The 16,735-nt window shown below is 39.7% G+C and overlaps 2 protein-coding genes across 2 annotated transcripts; both read left to right on the top strand.

The window, feature by feature from the left end:
- The first annotated feature begins 7,472 nt into the window (after positions 1-7,472).
- LOC115727062 (probable LRR receptor-like serine/threonine-protein kinase At3g47570) lies at positions 7,473-9,017 on the top strand. The gene has a single exon (XM_030657210.2). It carries the CDS (start codon positions 7,524-7,526, stop codon positions 9,015-9,017), a length of 1,494 nt encoding a protein of 497 aa, XP_030513070.1. The 5' UTR covers positions 7,473-7,523.
- A 21-nt stretch (positions 9,018-9,038) lies between these two features.
- On the top strand, positions 9,039-10,725 carry LOC115727044 (probable LRR receptor-like serine/threonine-protein kinase At3g47570). The gene is made up of 2 exons (XM_048273497.1): positions 9,039-10,164; positions 10,391-10,725. The coding sequence occupies exons 1-2, from the start codon at positions 9,039-9,041 to the stop codon at positions 10,723-10,725; spliced, it is 1,461 nt and encodes a 486-aa protein (XP_048129454.1).
- The last annotated feature ends 6,010 nt before the right edge of the window (positions 10,726-16,735 follow it).

Raw genomic sequence — 16,735 nt, 5'->3', positions numbered from 1 at the left:
AAGCCCAGTCAACGATTGGTGGCCGCACATGTCACCATATGGCTAACGACGGGGCGGTGCCACGTTAGATGGTGGCATGACAATTCAAAGTATAGAAATGGTGCACAAGCGTGGTGAAAATTGGAAAATTTGAATAAATCGCACATTCTTATTTACAAGTAATACATTAAAATTAATTGCGTCATATAACTTGCAATAAATTTGGGCACACTTAATGGTAAAATAAGATATATGTTATAAAATGAATAATATAAACACATTAACAATTGTAGAATATGAATAATTATATTTAATTCATATTTATAAATAAGATGTTGATGAATTTATATTTTTTTTCTCTTGTGGGGCACAGGGCCGGCCTCAGTCTCAGGAGGACGTGCGCCACTCCGCCCTGCCTCTGGCGGTCAGAAATCGCCACCGACAATTGCACTCCAAATGAACTTGATTTTTTGCTATTTGAAACATCTCATAAAAAGATTTATCGAGAGAAATCCTACACGATACATTTCATATATGTCACATGTGAGATGGAACAGCGATCGGTGCAACTTATGATGATGATGATCAGCTTTTGTCTTAATCCTCTCTCTTCTTCTTTTGCAACTTACGTAAGGCACTAAACATGTTAGAATGATTTCGCGATGATCGATTTTTTTTTTTTCTCTCCACAACGAGTCACACTAATAGAGCTAGGGATGGCAATTCAATGCAGGGACCAACTTGAACGAGTCGAAGATTTATTGAGAGAAATCCCGCATGGCACGACAAATCTAATTCAAAGATGACACGAACTAACACATTTTCACTAATATTAATCCACCCCTGTGAAGAACTTCTTCATAGGATCAAGTGCATAAAGTTGCAATCACCGTGAAATGAATGAAAAGAAAAATAAATTTTTTTAGATTAGACGATACGAATCGTCAACCGTCCTCGTCAGAGCGCTAAAAAGTCTAATTTATATCTCGGATGTTGAGTGGAGTCAGGACATGAAGATCCCTTTCCACGGAAGTACAATTTAGGTTAAAATTAACCGTAAGGAACCTGGGAAATAATGTGTGTGCCTATGTGCGCCCAGGGATCTCTTTTGGGCTTTAAGTGGTTCAACCGTTCAAGCATTATAGCAGTAGAAGACCATCTTAAGCTGCTTCAACCGATTTTGTGGGTCGAATGTATACAGAAGCTCCTATAAAAGCTCTTCTCTGTGAGGCTGTTTAATACATAGCTCAAGCTTCTCAACCAATACATATCATCACTTCCCTCATTCCTTCACTTCACTTCTCTGCCGTTCTCATGTTGTGCATCGGCGCAGTCGTTTCTGCTGTTAACGATACGGACAAGCTTGCATTGCTTGCATTCAAGGCTGAAATAACGTGTGACCCTTTTGGGTCGCTTAGCTCGTGGAACGGCTTCTGCTGATTGTATGGGGTCACGTGCGGTCGTCGACACCACAAAGTCATGGTACTGGACCTCAGTTCCCATCCTCTTTGCAAAATCTGCGTAGGTTGATTATTTTATATCTCACCGGAAATAACTTGGAAGGGCCGATCCCTTCATACCTAGTCAAGTGCAAGAGCTTGACAGACCTAGATCTTTCTAGTAACAATCTTACGGGTCCGGTTATGTTCCCCGTGGCCGGGAGCCTCATCTATTTGAATTTGTCTTGGAACCATCTGACAGGAGTCCTTCCGATGGAGATTGGAAACTTGAAACATTTGGACAAATTCGATGTCTCGGGGAAATATCCTGGACGGTGAAATTCCGAGTAGTCTGGGTAATTGTGATGGATTGAAAGTACTAAGAGTACAAGATAACCTCTTCCACGGGTCCATTTCTCAACCAATTAGCTTATTAAGAAGCATTGAGGAATTAGATCTTTCCAAAAGCAATTTCTCCGGTGAAACTCCAAAGTTCTTGGGGCATTTCACTTTTTATAAAAGCTGAATTTATCCTACAACCATTTGGAAGGCACGCTACCAACTCAAGGGTTTTTAGGAACGTGAGTGCGACTTTTGTCGCTGGAAATGAAAAGCTCTGTGGAGGAATGCCTGAATTTGAGCTCCCGTATTGTGTCCCTCAAAACTCCAAAAGTAAAAGAGTTATCCATAAGATGAAACTCATCATCCCCATCACTTTTGGTTTTCTCGGAATAATTTTGGTTATCACTTTTCTATATCTATGTTGGTTGAAGCAAAAAAGAAATGATCCAATTTCAAGTTGCCTAGATAATTCATTGTTGAGTCTATCTTAGGAAACTCTCTTAAAAACGACCGATGGTTTTTCTTCTACTAATCTGATTGGGGCCAGAAGTTTTGGGTCCGTCTACAAGGGGCTGCTTCAGGAGAATCAAAATGTCATTGCTATGAAGGTGCTTAATTTAACGCTGCAAGGCACCCTCAAGAGCTTCAAAGCTGAATGCTAGGCTTTAAAGCATATAAAACACCGAATCTTCTGAAGTCTTGATTGCGTGCTCAGGCATTATAAGAGTGATGAGTTTAAGGTTTTAATTTACAAGTTCATGATCAATGGTAGCCTAGAAGAGTGGCTGCACCCAAATCTAGTTGCAAATGATGCTGATGGGCACTTGAAGAAATTGAATTTTGTCCAAAGAATAAACATTTACATTGATCTTGCTTCCACATTAGATTATCTCCATAATCAATGCGAAAGCCCAATAATTCATTGTGATCTGAAGCCAAGCAATGTCGTCCTAGACACCAACATGATTGGACACGTTGGTGACTTTGGGTTGGCGAAGATGGTCCTCAAATCCAAGTCTGACACTAAAGCAAACACGAGTTCTGTTGGTTTACAAGGAACAATTGGTTATGCCGCTTCGAGTAAACGTCTCTCTCTCACTCTATTGCTTCTTCGCCTGTGATTAACAACTTGTCTTTCTGGAGGCTACTGCTCTTTGTTCTTTCAGTTCTTCAAGACACTATTTTGTGAAACCAAAGTTCTTGGTTTTGACATTTCCTAGGCCGCGGCATGTGTATACTGCAAAATATGCTAACGAAAGCTAGGTCTCAAGACAAGGTGACATCTACAGTTAGGGCATCCTCTTGTTGGAGATGTTCACGGGGATTAAGTCCCACCAGCGACATTTTCAAGGATAATGTGAATCTTCATAATCATGTTGATGGGGCTTTGCCCCAACGAGCTATAGAGATTACCGATCCTGTGCTTCTTCACAAATGAGAGATCCACAACAGTTCTCGAGATTCGCTTCACGAAAGAAACCGCATGTTCCAGGAATGTTTGGAAACACTATATCGTATTGGACTCGCTTGCTCCGTCGAGGAGCCTAGAAGACGCATGAGCATCGACAAAGTTGCAGCCCAGCTACACTCGCTCAGGGAGAAACTTTTTGCAACTTCTTTACATGGAAGGATGAGACACGGATAGACGACATCGAAAGCAGCAAGTTGTTTTATTTCATACAATGAATCTCCCTAGTGCTATTCGAGTATGAAAAAGGAAAGGCTGAATGCCTGACTTTCCTGGTTTCCTCGTGAATGTAAGAAAGGATCGTCCCCATATTCCTACTTTAAATCGTACTTTAAGAGACTGGCCGTCAATCCACACTTTCTAACATTCTTTTTTTTTTTTTTGGAATAACATTTCTCCGTGAGAATTCTAATAAACCTCCTATCTCTTAGCCCTGATACCACATAGGTAATTTACCGAAAGATCACATAGATTATCTAAATTACTAAAGAACCTAGATTCGAATGCATGCCTTGATATTGATTTTAGAGCGATTTACAAACGTATAACCAACGTTAAGGTTATGACCTATTGAATCATAAAATTATTGTCGCCTGCCACATCATAAAATATTTGTATCAACGTTAAGGTTATGACCTCATTTTGTTGTCAGTATGCATACCAACTTTAATTTTTTATTATGTTAGTTTACGCTTCATTTGCTCGGGTAGAAACAAGAAATGTCATGAAATGGGACATATTACGGGGCATCTCTCGCTCCCTACATCAAGATATAAGTACGATTGATAATCAAAGAACCATTTCGACCGATCATTCTAGGTTTTTGTTCTTTTCTAATATTGTTCTAATGAGTTTGGAAAGTAGACTCAAGGCATTTTATAACATTTTTCGGGAAAAATCACGATAAAGAAAAATACTCTTTGGAAAATTGTTGTTTTCCTCTTTGAGGTTAGGGAATTCATTTTATTGATTTTAAGCATTCATATTTCTCTTAGCATAAATGACTTTTCATTAATCGATCATTTTCAGCGCTTTTGCCGATTCGATCGTAAACCTTTTAAGTTTGCCAATTTAGTCTTAAATCTTTTTGCCTTTTGTTGATTTAGTCCTATTGCCCGGAAATCGCTAACATGGACGCCAGCCATCCTACATGGCACTGCCGGCACCGGCGTAGATAATTTCTAATTATTTTTTTTATTTTTTTTAATTTCTTAATCTTTATTCAATTTTTTATTTATGGGTTTAAGGCCGGCATGGCCGGTGAACCCCGCCGGACCTTGGGTAAGGGCCGCGGAACCCTCGTGGCTGCGGTTGAGGGGTCGTGGCCGCGAGGGCTTTGTGGCCCTCGCCCAAGGTCTCGCGGGGCTTGCCGGCTCTTGTCGCCGTTTAACCCAGAAATAAAAATAAAAATAGAAAAAAGATTAAAAAAATTCAATTTTTTTCTAAAGTAAAAATATAAATTCAATTATTTAAATGGTCCACATCATCACCGGCGGTGCTACATAGGACGATCGGCATTCACGTCGGCGATTTTCGGCCAATAAGACTAAATTGGAAAAACATAAAAATATTTAGGACTGAATCAGCAAACTTAAAAGGTGTAGGATTAAATTGACAAAAGTGTGACAAAAGTGTGAAAGGTTGACTTTTTTTTTGACAATTTTCCCCAAATGGGAGAGTTTCCCATTGAAATTATAGAATTCTTATTTCTTACTTTAAGCATGCATATTTTCTTTGACCGTAAATGATTTTCATTGACTTATCGTTTTCAGCAAACCAAACGCATGAAGGTGCCTAAAACTAATCCGCGAAAAACTAATTCATTCAATCAAACACGCTTTAAGTTTTATATTAAATTTAAATGTACTTTCATGTCATATATAAGTAAAATACCCATCTTTAAATGTTGTATTCCTTTTGAATTTTTAGGGCTTGAAGCAATGGAATGATAAGGGAGCATTAGAACTAGATAATGAAACAAATGCAAAACAAGTTAATAACCTTTAAATTATAACCTTCCTTTGTTTGTTTTGTTTTGTTTTTTTTTAAATCATGATGCTAAACTTGATATCATGCACCTTCTTTGTTAGTTCGATAAATTATTAGGGTCAAAAGCCAAAATTATGAGCCAAATTGACTCCATAACACGAATTCTATATACACAAAATGGGACAAGTTTCCCACTGAGCTCTACAAGCTCTGTCTCTGCCCTCTGGTCCCTCCACGGCTCCATCGCTATCAGGGTGTCATCATGCTTTTTTGATTAAATCTGGTATGTACTTAAAGCTTCTATTACAACTTGTAAAAGCTTTTATTATGTTAAGGTCTACACTGCATCGCTAAACTCCTAACTTGCAATAGGTCTTATATTAATGTGGCATTTTAACAATTCTAATTTTTGAGGTGAATTTTCAAACATCGCATTAGAGCAAAAACTCGATTTAAGTCATGACCACCACAAGCAATGGCTTGCATCAGAGTTCAATTATTCAAGCTCGAAGTTTTGGGATTTGATTGGTCTTGTAGCCAACCGCTTTAGGTAATTGCTATTCGGCTTTCGTATTCCATCCTTTGATGTCCATAAGCAACATCACTCGTTGACATCACAATTTGAAGAATTCGAATGAACTCTTCTACTCGCAAGGTCAAATCAGTACAAGGCGGGAAGGCAAGTATTTGAATGAAAACCATGGTGTTGGTAACTAATGAGCCTAATCATTCAGACATTTTGCAATTACTCCAATCGCGTACGGTTCATAAAGTTAATCGTGTGGAGAGAACATTGAAAGAAGGGAAAACAAGTTTATGCAGCCCGTTCTTGAGTTTCTCATATCAGTTGCTCTTGAGTGGCTCTTGGTCTGTGGAAGAAGCAGTGCATAGAGAAGTTGCCGACTGCCGTTTGATGTCTCTTCTGACATAACTCATGCTTTGAATCTTCTGGGCAAAACTTGATTGGATGCTTTTGTTTGATTAGTGGACGATTAATCGAAAAGAGGAGTACAAATGGAGGGGGCGGTGAATTTTTTACATTGAAGAAACAGATCAATTGATTCTTCAATTCAGGTCACGCTCTGAGATCCTCTTCATGGTGGAGGATCTAAACTGGACAAATTTACATTGAAGAAAGTGCTCCCCAGTCCAATGGATTCTTCATTTCATGTCACGATTTGAAATCCTCTTCAAGGTGGAGGATCTTAACCAGAGTGGATTCCTCGAAGAAAGTGCTATTTAAGTCCAATTGATTGTTCATTTTATGTCATGATTTGGGATCCTCTTCGTGGTGGAGGATCTTTGGGGTCTCTACACCTATCTTGATTAAAAGTACATGAATTCGTTTGGGGAACTTGTTTTGACGTTGGGATCTCGCAATAAAAGCTCAATACCTTCGCTTGGGGAGATTACCAAGAGGGAGTCCAAGTCCAAACCGTTAAAATATCTTCTTAAGCCCACGATCACTCAAAAAATTAAGTCAATGAGTTATTGGCCAACCGGTATATGTTAACTGTTTTATATCACACCAATATTGCACATACATCCTAACAATGGGAGAACTAATGGAAATAACTTGGGGCACTAAACATGTTGGAATGATTTTGCGATCATCAAAATCGTTCTGTCCGCCAATTATTACAGTAATAGAGGTAAGGATAGCAATTCACAGCAAAGATAGAACTTGGACAAACTAGAGACTTATCGAGAAAAACCCTATTCGACACGACAAAGTTAATTCATAGATGACACCAATTAATACGTCGTCACTAATATTTAGAAAAGAAAAATTGCAATAACCGTGAGAGGCCACAAACGATCAAATATTATATGTCACCATACGAATTGTCAATTGGGGCGTAAAAAAGTCAATTTTTTTAAACTTATTTATTTTTTGTCTTGGATGTCGGGCGGAATGAGCACGCAAAGAGCCCTTTTCCACAGAGGTGCAGTTTGGGTTCAAATTCACTGTAGGAACGTGGAAAAGGACGTGTATGGAGTGCCCACTGGCTAGCGGCATCGACATATTATAATTCTCTCGCAAACGGGTTTCGTTGACAATTAACGGGTGTTGCCAATGGGTGGCCAAGCGTGTCTTTTGGGCTTTCAGACCATCTTGAAGGTGCTGCGTCATACTTTCGAACGGATTTTGTGGGTCGAATTCCTACGCAGCTTCTGTGAGCGCTCTTCTCTGTGAGGCTGTTCAGTAGACGTAGCTCAGGCTGCTCCATCTCATTCATATCACTTCACTCATTCCTTCTTGCCCTCCCTTAGCGAGTTAGTACCCAATCTATTGCTGGTGAAAAATGGGACATTCGCTTCTCATTTGTGCCCAACCCCGTTGTTCTTGCCTTCTTTTCGCGGCCTTTCTGATATTGTGCTTCGGTGCGGTCGTTTCTGCTACCAACGATACAGACAGGCCTGCATTGCTTGCATTCAAGGCCGAAATTGCTGGTGATCCCTTGGGGCTGCTTCACTCGTGGAACGACACCACAGACTTCTGCCGATGGTGTGGGGTCACGTTCAGTGGTCGACACCACAGAGTCACTGTACTGGACCTCAATTCCCAAGGACTCTTGGGACCCATCTCCCCTCACATTGGGAACCTCAGCTTCTTGAGAAGTCTCTGGCTCCAAAACAATAGCTTCGGCCCTGAAATCCCTGCACAAATTGGTCAGCGGCGTCGGCTCCAATTCTTGGATATCTCCAATAATTCACTGACGGGCGAGATTCCCAGGAATATATCGGGTTGCTCGAACCTTGTATATTTTATGCTCAGGTTCAACCAGTTGGTTGGAGGAATTCCAGTGGAGCTAGGCTCCCTGTCTAATCTTCAAACGGTCAGCTTGTCTGAGAACCACTTATTAACTGGCGGCATCCCTTCATCCATAAGCAACTTATCATCTCTGTTGACGATGTTTTCTTCTGTAAATGCTTTGAGTGGGATTATTCCCCAATCTCTAGGTCGACTGACCAAACTGGAAAGACTCAGCCTAGGTGACAACAGGCTTTCAGGTACCATTCCGCCTTCCTTCTTCAACTTGTCTTCGCTGTCTATACTCCACGTAATAATGACCCAGATCCACGGCAATCTTCCTGAAGATATAGGATTCACTCTCCCGAACCTTCAAGATTTGAGCATTTATGATAACCATTTCACTGGATCCATTCCTTCGTCGATTTCTAATGCCACAAATCTAAGATCTCTCCAACTTGGAGCCAATGAGCTCTCCGGCAAAGTGCCTTTGTTGGCGAATCTCCGTAGACTTGGGCGGGTCGCGTTAGAGACTAATCATTTAGGTAGCGGAGGGTCCGATGCAGATGGGCTGAGCTTCCTTTGCTCACTAACAAATGCCGCTAACTTGACACTATTGGCGACGCAAAAAAATAGATTTGGAGCGACGCTTCCTGTATGCATCGGTAATTTCTCCGCTACTTTTACAACCTTGACAGCGGACGGGAATCTGATATCGGGTGAGATCCCGAGAGAAATTGGTAATCTTGTGAACTTGCAGACATTGCGAATGGAAGACAACTTTCTTTCAGGTCCAATCCCATCCGATTTAGGAAACCTTCAGAATCTTGCAGAATTGATCTTGTCAGGCAACAATCTATCTGGCATAATCCCATCCTCTTTGCAAAATCTGCATAGGTTGCTTATCTTAAATGTTTCCAGAAATAACTTCGAAGGGCCGATTCCTTTATGGTTAGATAAGTGTCAGAGCTTGACAAGCCTAGATCTTTCTAGTAACAATTTCAGCGGTCCGGTTATATTGCCTATGGCTGGGAGCCTCCTCTAGGTGAATTTGTCTCGCAACCATATGAGTGGAGTCCTTCCGATGAAAATCGGAAACTTGAAACAATTGGTTGAATTGGATGTCTCGAGTAATGTTTTGGACGGCGAAGTCCCTGGCAGTCTAGGCAATTGTGATGGATTGACCGTACCAAGAATGCAAGGTAATCTCTTCCATGGATACATTCCTCAACCAATTAGATCATTAAAAAGTATTGAGGAATTAGATCTTTCCAACAACAGCTTCTATGGTGAAATCCCAAAGTTCTTAGAGGCATTTCGGTATTTGAAAATGCTGAATTTATCTTACAATCATTTGGAAGACCAGCTACCAACTCAAGGAGTTTTTAGGAATGTGAGTGCGACTTTTGTTGCCGGAAATGACAAGCTTTGCGGAGGAATGCCTGAATTTGAGCTCCACAAGTGTGTCTCTCGAAACTCCAAAAGTAGAGGAGTCGTCCAAAAGTTGAAACTCACTGCTGCCATCCTTTTTGGTCTTCTTGGAGTAACTCTCGTCATCACTTTCCTATATCTATGTTGGTTGAAGCAGAAAAGAAATGAGCCGATTTCAAGCTGCCTGGATGATTCATCGTTGAATCTGTCTTATGGAACTCTCCTAAAAGTGACCGATGGTTTTTCTTCGACTAACTTGATTGGGGCCGGAACTTTTCGGTCCGTCTACAAGGGGCTGCAACATGGTGCTCTTAAGAGCTTCAAAGCTAAGTGTGAGGCTTTAAAGTGTATAAAACACATAAATCTTCCGAAACTCTTGACGGCGTGCTTAGGTATTGATTATAAGGGTGATGAGTTTAAGGCCTTAGTTTACGAGTTCATGGTCAATGGTAGCCTACAAGAGTGGTTGCACCCAAATCCAGCTCCAAATGATGTTGACGGGAACTTGAAGAAATTGAGTCTCGTCCAAAGGGTAAACATTTCCATTGATGTGGCTTCCGCATTGGATTATCTCCATAATCAATGTGACAGCCCAATAATTCATTGTGATCTAAAGCCAAGCAATGTTCTTCTAGATGCTGACATGGTTGGACATGTTGGTGACTTTGGGTTGACGAAAGTTGTCCTCGAACCCATGCCCGACACTAGAGCAAATATGAGTTCTGCTGGTTTAAGAGGAACAATTGGTTATGCCGCTATCGGTAAACATCTCCCTCCTAAGAAAGTTAATCCCCTGTCATTATCAACTTGTCCTTATAGAGACCAGTCTTTTTTGTTTTATTTTTTTCTTCAAGAAACTGTTTTGTGAATTTAAATTCTTATTTTTGACATTTCTCACACCACGGCATGTGTAAACTGCACAATATGCTAGCGGAAGCCAGGTCTCAAGAGAAGGTGATGTCTATAGCTACGGTGTCCTCTTATTAGAAATGTTCACGGGATTAAGTCCCACCAGCGACATATTCAGAGATAATTTGAATCTTCATAATTTTGTTGATGAGGCTCTGCCCGAACGAGCTATGGAGATTACTGATCCTGTGCTTCTTCACGAACGAGAGAGCTACAACAGTTCTCTAGATTCACTTGACGAAAGAAACCACATATTCCAGGAATGTTTGGAAACAATATATAGTATTGGACTTGCTTGCTCAGTCGAGGAGGCCAGAAGACGCATGAGCATCGACAAAGTTGCAGCCCAGCTGCACTCGATGAGGAAGAAACTTTTTGCAGCTTCTTTACCTGCAAGGATGAGACACGGATAGATGACATCGAAGTAGCTACTTCTTCATTTTATGCAATGATGATTGTAAGAAAGGATCGTCCCCATATTCCTACTTTAAAAGATTAGCCATCAATCCACACCTCCCAACATTTTTTGTCTTAATAACATTTTCGAATATATCTAACTCGTGAGAATCTAACAAACCCACACATTCACCGTTCTGAAGAACAGAGATTCCTGGATACCTCGTTATTGATATTAATGCAATTTTGTATAACCAGCCTAGAATGGAAGCACTCGTTCACAGTGGATTCAAATACAAGTTGGTAATTTTTTTTTATATAAAAGTTAGCAACTTTAACATTTGGGTAAATTTGACGGTTAAAAGTGAGTAAATAATTGGAAAAGTTGAGTCTTTCGATCGATCAAATTAACATTGGTAATTGCACTCAAATAAGAGTCAGTAATTTTTTGAACAGTTAATAACTTTAACAAGCTGATAAGCTACACAAATAAGTATTGGCAGATTATTGAAATAGATGATAATTAAAACAACCAAACCAACGATAATTTCATAAAATACCGCCAACGTACGCACGCACGCGTTGTAGGCTAAATAAGTTACCAGTCAAAATTTCGTTACTAATGAGTTTTGACGATTACCAACCCTCTTCCTATTTTATCAGCATGGACTAATGTCAAGATCTTTTTACCCAAGGGAAAATAGAATCTGTCTCCTACACTCTCTCGATAGATTATGAATGGCTTGGAGAAAACACTTTACGTGCGAAACGATTGACACGATTAACCAATCAGGTATATCACACTTGTTTTTGATCGACTCGTTACACCGCGCCTTTGTTATGTATACCTTATACTTTGGATTTAAGCATCAATCAATGACAATATTTTGATACTCTATCATCAGTTGAGTGTGTTACCGCTCCATAAAATACTTCGTAGGCTGGATTCATATCGGTGTTCGAGAATCTAAATCTGTCAAATGGGTGGGTTGGATAGTAAATGTTTCCACCCATATAAGCTGGATTCATATTGGTCCATCATGTACACTGGCCATGGACTTATTGTCGACGCCGAAACCAAATCTCCACAGCCCATCTTGATTATCTCTTCCAACTCAATATTATTTTGATTGAATTCGAGCTTATTCAATACATTCTGTTTAGTGGGCTGTGGGGATGCACAATCAAATGATATTTTGTCATTCTAGGGATTTTGAATTGATGAAACCTGGTTTATAGGGTGTGAGCATGCACCGAAAACTTTCTACTAGATAATCGCCATTTTGTTTACGTTTCCGTCCTTAGACGTCCATGATCAAGTCGACAAGGCGGAGGCAACCGCAACTTCACTTGGTGACATCACAATCAAAAGAATTCCAATCGATCCTGCACAAATAGACCAGAAAAATCAACAATGCGCATCGGCCATCGGGGTTTGCTCGTGTACAAATAGACCCAGCAATGCACCAGTAAGAGCAATTGTCATCTATTAACGAAGTACAGAGACGCACTAGCCATGATGTTGTTAGCTCGTGATCACTGGCGCTATGAACTCGATGTCACGATCGATCTCTCTGAATCGGCACTAGCGACGGTGTTGTGAGCTCGCGATCGTGACGTTCCTAGACAAGGAAGAAGTAGATACGTACCTGATGAGAGAGAGATGACCGCGAGCTAAGTCCATTTTAATTGCAACTTTCGCTCATTGCCGTCACAATTAAAAGAATTCGAATCAATTCTACTACTTTCGAATTCGAATTCAACTAGCAGAGCACGAAAGGGAAGATTTTGACATTTTCAATAACTCTAATCAACTTATGATCCGTAATGTTACTAATTCGGAACAAATAGACAAATGAGGACAAATAGTTTATGCATCATTGTTCTTGAGGGGCTTAGTAACCTTGTTACATTTGGAAGGTATTCCAGCTCGACAGATGATGATAGTAGTAGACCTATCAAAATGGGTCGTAAACTCGTTTCTTAACATATATGTAAATGATGGGCTGAGTTATTATAAGGGATAGTTATATTCAATAAATGAGTTATAAATGTGTTTAGTAACTTATAATTGAAGTGCAAATACCTTATAATTGCAGATTCCTTAAAACCACATCTGTGTATAGTAACTTTTAGGAGGCTTCTCATCCAACTTTAAAGCGTTGCAGCTGTAAAAATATATGTTGCCAATCACAGAAGTTACAATGCATTTCACAGCACAGCCAAGCACAACTTAATTGCAGTTCAATGACAACAACACCAAACGGGCTCTAGTAGCCCATTATCCACTCATGCCTTGAACAAAGAAGACGGGAATGATTTCAACCATCAATTCAAAATGGAATCACTCTATTTTCTAGTGGTTTTGAACTCCCAAACGTATCTTAACGTACTCATCTTTTTTTTTTTCAACACTATGATGGCTTATTGATCTTCGTCGTCATGTACTGCGACAATAGATTAGTGACAATTATCAACATGCATTAGCATCAATACCGATCTTACCAGTCGATGTTTAGTCATGTGTTTAACAATATATGTTGCCTTAATCATACGTCGATGGCCTAGTCACTTTTTGGTGCATAGCAGAATCACACAATTGTTGTTCCATTATTATACATTTTCGCTTTTGATTTGACTTTCAGTCTGAGGCCTGAAATAGAACAGTCACTCATCACGTTAGAGATCAGAGAAAACTAAGCCGATTCTCAAGATGATCGCACCCCGGATGTGAGCATATCCTAAGCACTTCTTCCATGTGCCTCGACCCTCGAACCATTCCATCGACAACCTATGACCAAGTGCACTTCGAATGTGGGCACAATGCACTCAAAATCACTACGAAGAGCATAGGCTACAACTTCTGTCATAGCTGCAAATTTTCGACTGTGAAAGGTAATCACAGATTGGTAGAACTTATGATGATTGAGAAAAATCCTCCGCGTCCTCCGCGACACACGACAAAATCAATTCTGCCTTGGATATTTTGCAGAATAAGGACGTAAAGACTCCTTTCATAGCAATAAGAAGAGTCCAAATTCGTCGCGGGAATATGGAAATAATGTCCGTGGACTCACGGTACCGGACCATCAAAATCATTCTCTCCACAAATTGTCACAACAGTAGACGTTGTGGTGGCAATTCATAATAAGGATGGACTTGAACAAGCCAAGATTTAGCGAGAAGAATTCTACAATTTGAAAGCGACTCGAATGGACAATTTTTTTTTTTTTAAATTAAGGCTCCGATGGCTGCGGAAAATGAATGATTTGGAAAATATTTTTCTAAAAATGATCGTCTGCATCGCTTGAAATTAATAGTCAATGAATAATATTTTCATTACTAGAAACGATTTATGTCTAAAATTTTTCGTGAACAACGAAAACATTTTACGTTAACTCATTTTCCTAAGTGATCCGAAGGCCAAAAAATGAAGAAATTTTTGTCCCATAAATATTTTTTGCGAAACAAACGGAGCCCAAATTGAAAAGAGAAACTCGCCGCAATCACTACGAAATGAAACTGTTGAGAATAAACGGGGAAAGCAAATCGGTAAAATAATTGGAAGGAATGAAAGGAAATGAGACACCCGATTTATTCAACCCGAATATCGGAATCTACATTCACAGAAAGAACAGTACGAAATTCTTCTATAGAAATAAGCGATAAAACGGAGATTACAATCATTTAGCACTCAAACACTCCCTTGGTGTTTCCCAACCGCCGATTACACCAAATAACTCACTTAGTGTTGAGCCTCTTATAATTTCTAGTGATATCTCACTCAAGAAACTATACAGATTCTACTCACAAGAGTAGTCTTTTGGGAGTAGATGAGAGTTTAACCTTACCCGATTGGTTATCTTTTTGAGGTCTTAATGAGCCGCCCCGAAGAATGGGATTGTTTATGTCTTCTGTATCTCCGTAGGGTTAAAACTCATCTGCTTTTGTTTAATGAATGAAACTATCTCTTGTGGAATGACTGTTGTGGTTTCCCTGCTTTACTATTCTTGCTGATCTTGTTGTTTGGGAGAGTTGCACGTTCCACATGCGTCGTAAGTTCGTAGGTCGATAGTGTACCCGGAATGCTATCCTTCGTGACCCGTAGCGATTTGGTAAGGATGTTGCAAGCCCGAGGGTTGGGGCGTGACACTAGCAGAGCATGAAAGGGAAGATTTTGACATTTTTGATAACTCTAATCAACTTATGATCCATAATGTTAGTAATTTGGAACAAATAGACAAATGAGGACAAATAGTTTATGCATCATTCTTCTTGAGGGGCTTAGTGACCTTGTTACATTTGGAAGGTTTTCCGGCTCGATAGATGATGATAGTAGTAGACCAATCAAAATGGGTCGTAAACTCGTTTCTTAACATATATGTAAAAGATGGGCTGAGTTATTATAAAGGATAGTTATATTCAATAAATGAGTTTGGTAACTTATAATTGTGGTGCAAATACCTTATATCGCAGCTTCCTTAAAACCACATGTGTGTATAGTAACTTTTAGGAGGCTTCTCATCCAACTTTAAAGCATTGCAACTTTAAAAATATATGTCGCCAATCACAGAAGTTACAATGCATTTCACAGCACAGCCGAGCACAACTTAATTGCAGTTCAATGACAACAACACCAAACGGGCTCTAGTAGCCCATTATCCACTCATGCCTTGAACAAAGAAGACGGGAATGATTTCAACCATCAATTCAAAATGGAATCACTCTATTTTCTAGTGGTTTTGAACTCCCAACCGTATCTTAACGTATTCATCTTTTTTTTTTACAACACTATGATGGCTTATCGATCTTCGTCATCATGTACCACGACAATAGATTAATGACAATTATCAACATGCATTAGCATCAATACCGATCTTAACAGTCGATGTTTAGTCATGTGTTTAACAATATATGTTGCCTTAATCATACGTCGATGGCCTAGTCACTTTTTGGTGCATAGCAGAATCACACAATTGTTGTTCCATCAGTATACATTTTGGCTTTTGATTTGACTTTCAGTCTGAGGCCTGAAATAGAACAGTCACTCATCACGTTAGAGATCAGAGAAAACTAAGCCGATTCTCAAGATGATCGCACCCCGGATGTGAGCATATCCTGAGCACTTCTTCCATGTGCCTCGACCCTCGAACCATTCCTTCGACAACCTATGACCAAGTGCACTTCGAATGTGGGCACAATGCATTCAAAATCACTATGAAGAGCATAGGCTACAACTTCTGTCATAGCTGCAAATTTTCGACTGTGAAAGGTAATCACAGATTGGTAGAACTTATGATGATTGAGAAAAATCCTCCGCGTCCTCCGCGACACACGACAAAATCAATTCTGCCTTGGATATTTTGCAGAATAAGGACGTAAAGATCCCTTTCATAGAAATAAGAAGAGTCCAAATTCGCCGTGGGAATCTGGAAATAATGTGCGTGGACTCACGGTACCGGACCATCAAAATCATTCTCTCCACAAATTGTCACAATAATAGAGGTTGTGGTGGCAATTCATAATAAGGATGGACTTGAACAAGCCAAAGATTTAGCGAGAAGAATTCTACAATTCGAAAGCAACTCGAATGGACAATTTTTATTTTTAAATTAAGGCTCCGATGGCTGCGGAAAATGAATGATTTAAAAAATAGTTTTCAAAAAATGATCGCTTGAAATTAATAGTCAATGAATAATATTTTCATTACTAACAACGATTTATTTCTAAAATTTTTCATGAACAACGAAAACATTTTACATTAACTCATTTTCCTAAGCGATCCGAACGCCGGAAAATGAAGAAATATTTGTCCTATAAATATTTTCTGCGAAACAAAGGGAGCCCAAATTGAAAAGAGAAACTCGCCGCAATCACTGTGAAATGAAACTATTGAGAATAAATGGGGAAAGCAAATCGGTAAAATAATTGGAAGGAATGAAAGGAAATGAGACACCAGATTTATGTTTTTCGGTCCGAATATCGGAATCTACGTCCACGGGAAGGACAAAGGGGAATTCCGCTATA

This window comes from Rhodamnia argentea, chromosome 2 (genome assembly GCF_020921035.1).
Source record: "Rhodamnia argentea isolate NSW1041297 chromosome 2, ASM2092103v1, whole genome shotgun sequence".
Taxonomy (NCBI): Eukaryota; Viridiplantae; Streptophyta; class Magnoliopsida; order Myrtales; family Myrtaceae; genus Rhodamnia; species Rhodamnia argentea.
Note: the sequence above shows the minus strand (reverse complement) of the source record. Positions and strands in the feature narration are given on the sequence as shown.

Coding starts and splice junctions, on each gene's coding strand:
- LOC115727062 (XM_030657210.2), top strand. CDS start 7,524: ATGGGACATTCGCTTCTCATTTGTGCCCAACCCCGTTGTTCTTGCCTT.
- LOC115727044 (XM_048273497.1), top strand. CDS start 9,039: ATGAGTGGAGTCCTTCCGATGAAAATCGGAAACTTGAAACAATTGGTT. Junction 10,165..10,390: donor AATTGGTTATGCCGCTATCG/GTAAACATCTCC, acceptor TCCTCTTATTAG/AAATGTTCACGGGATTAAGT.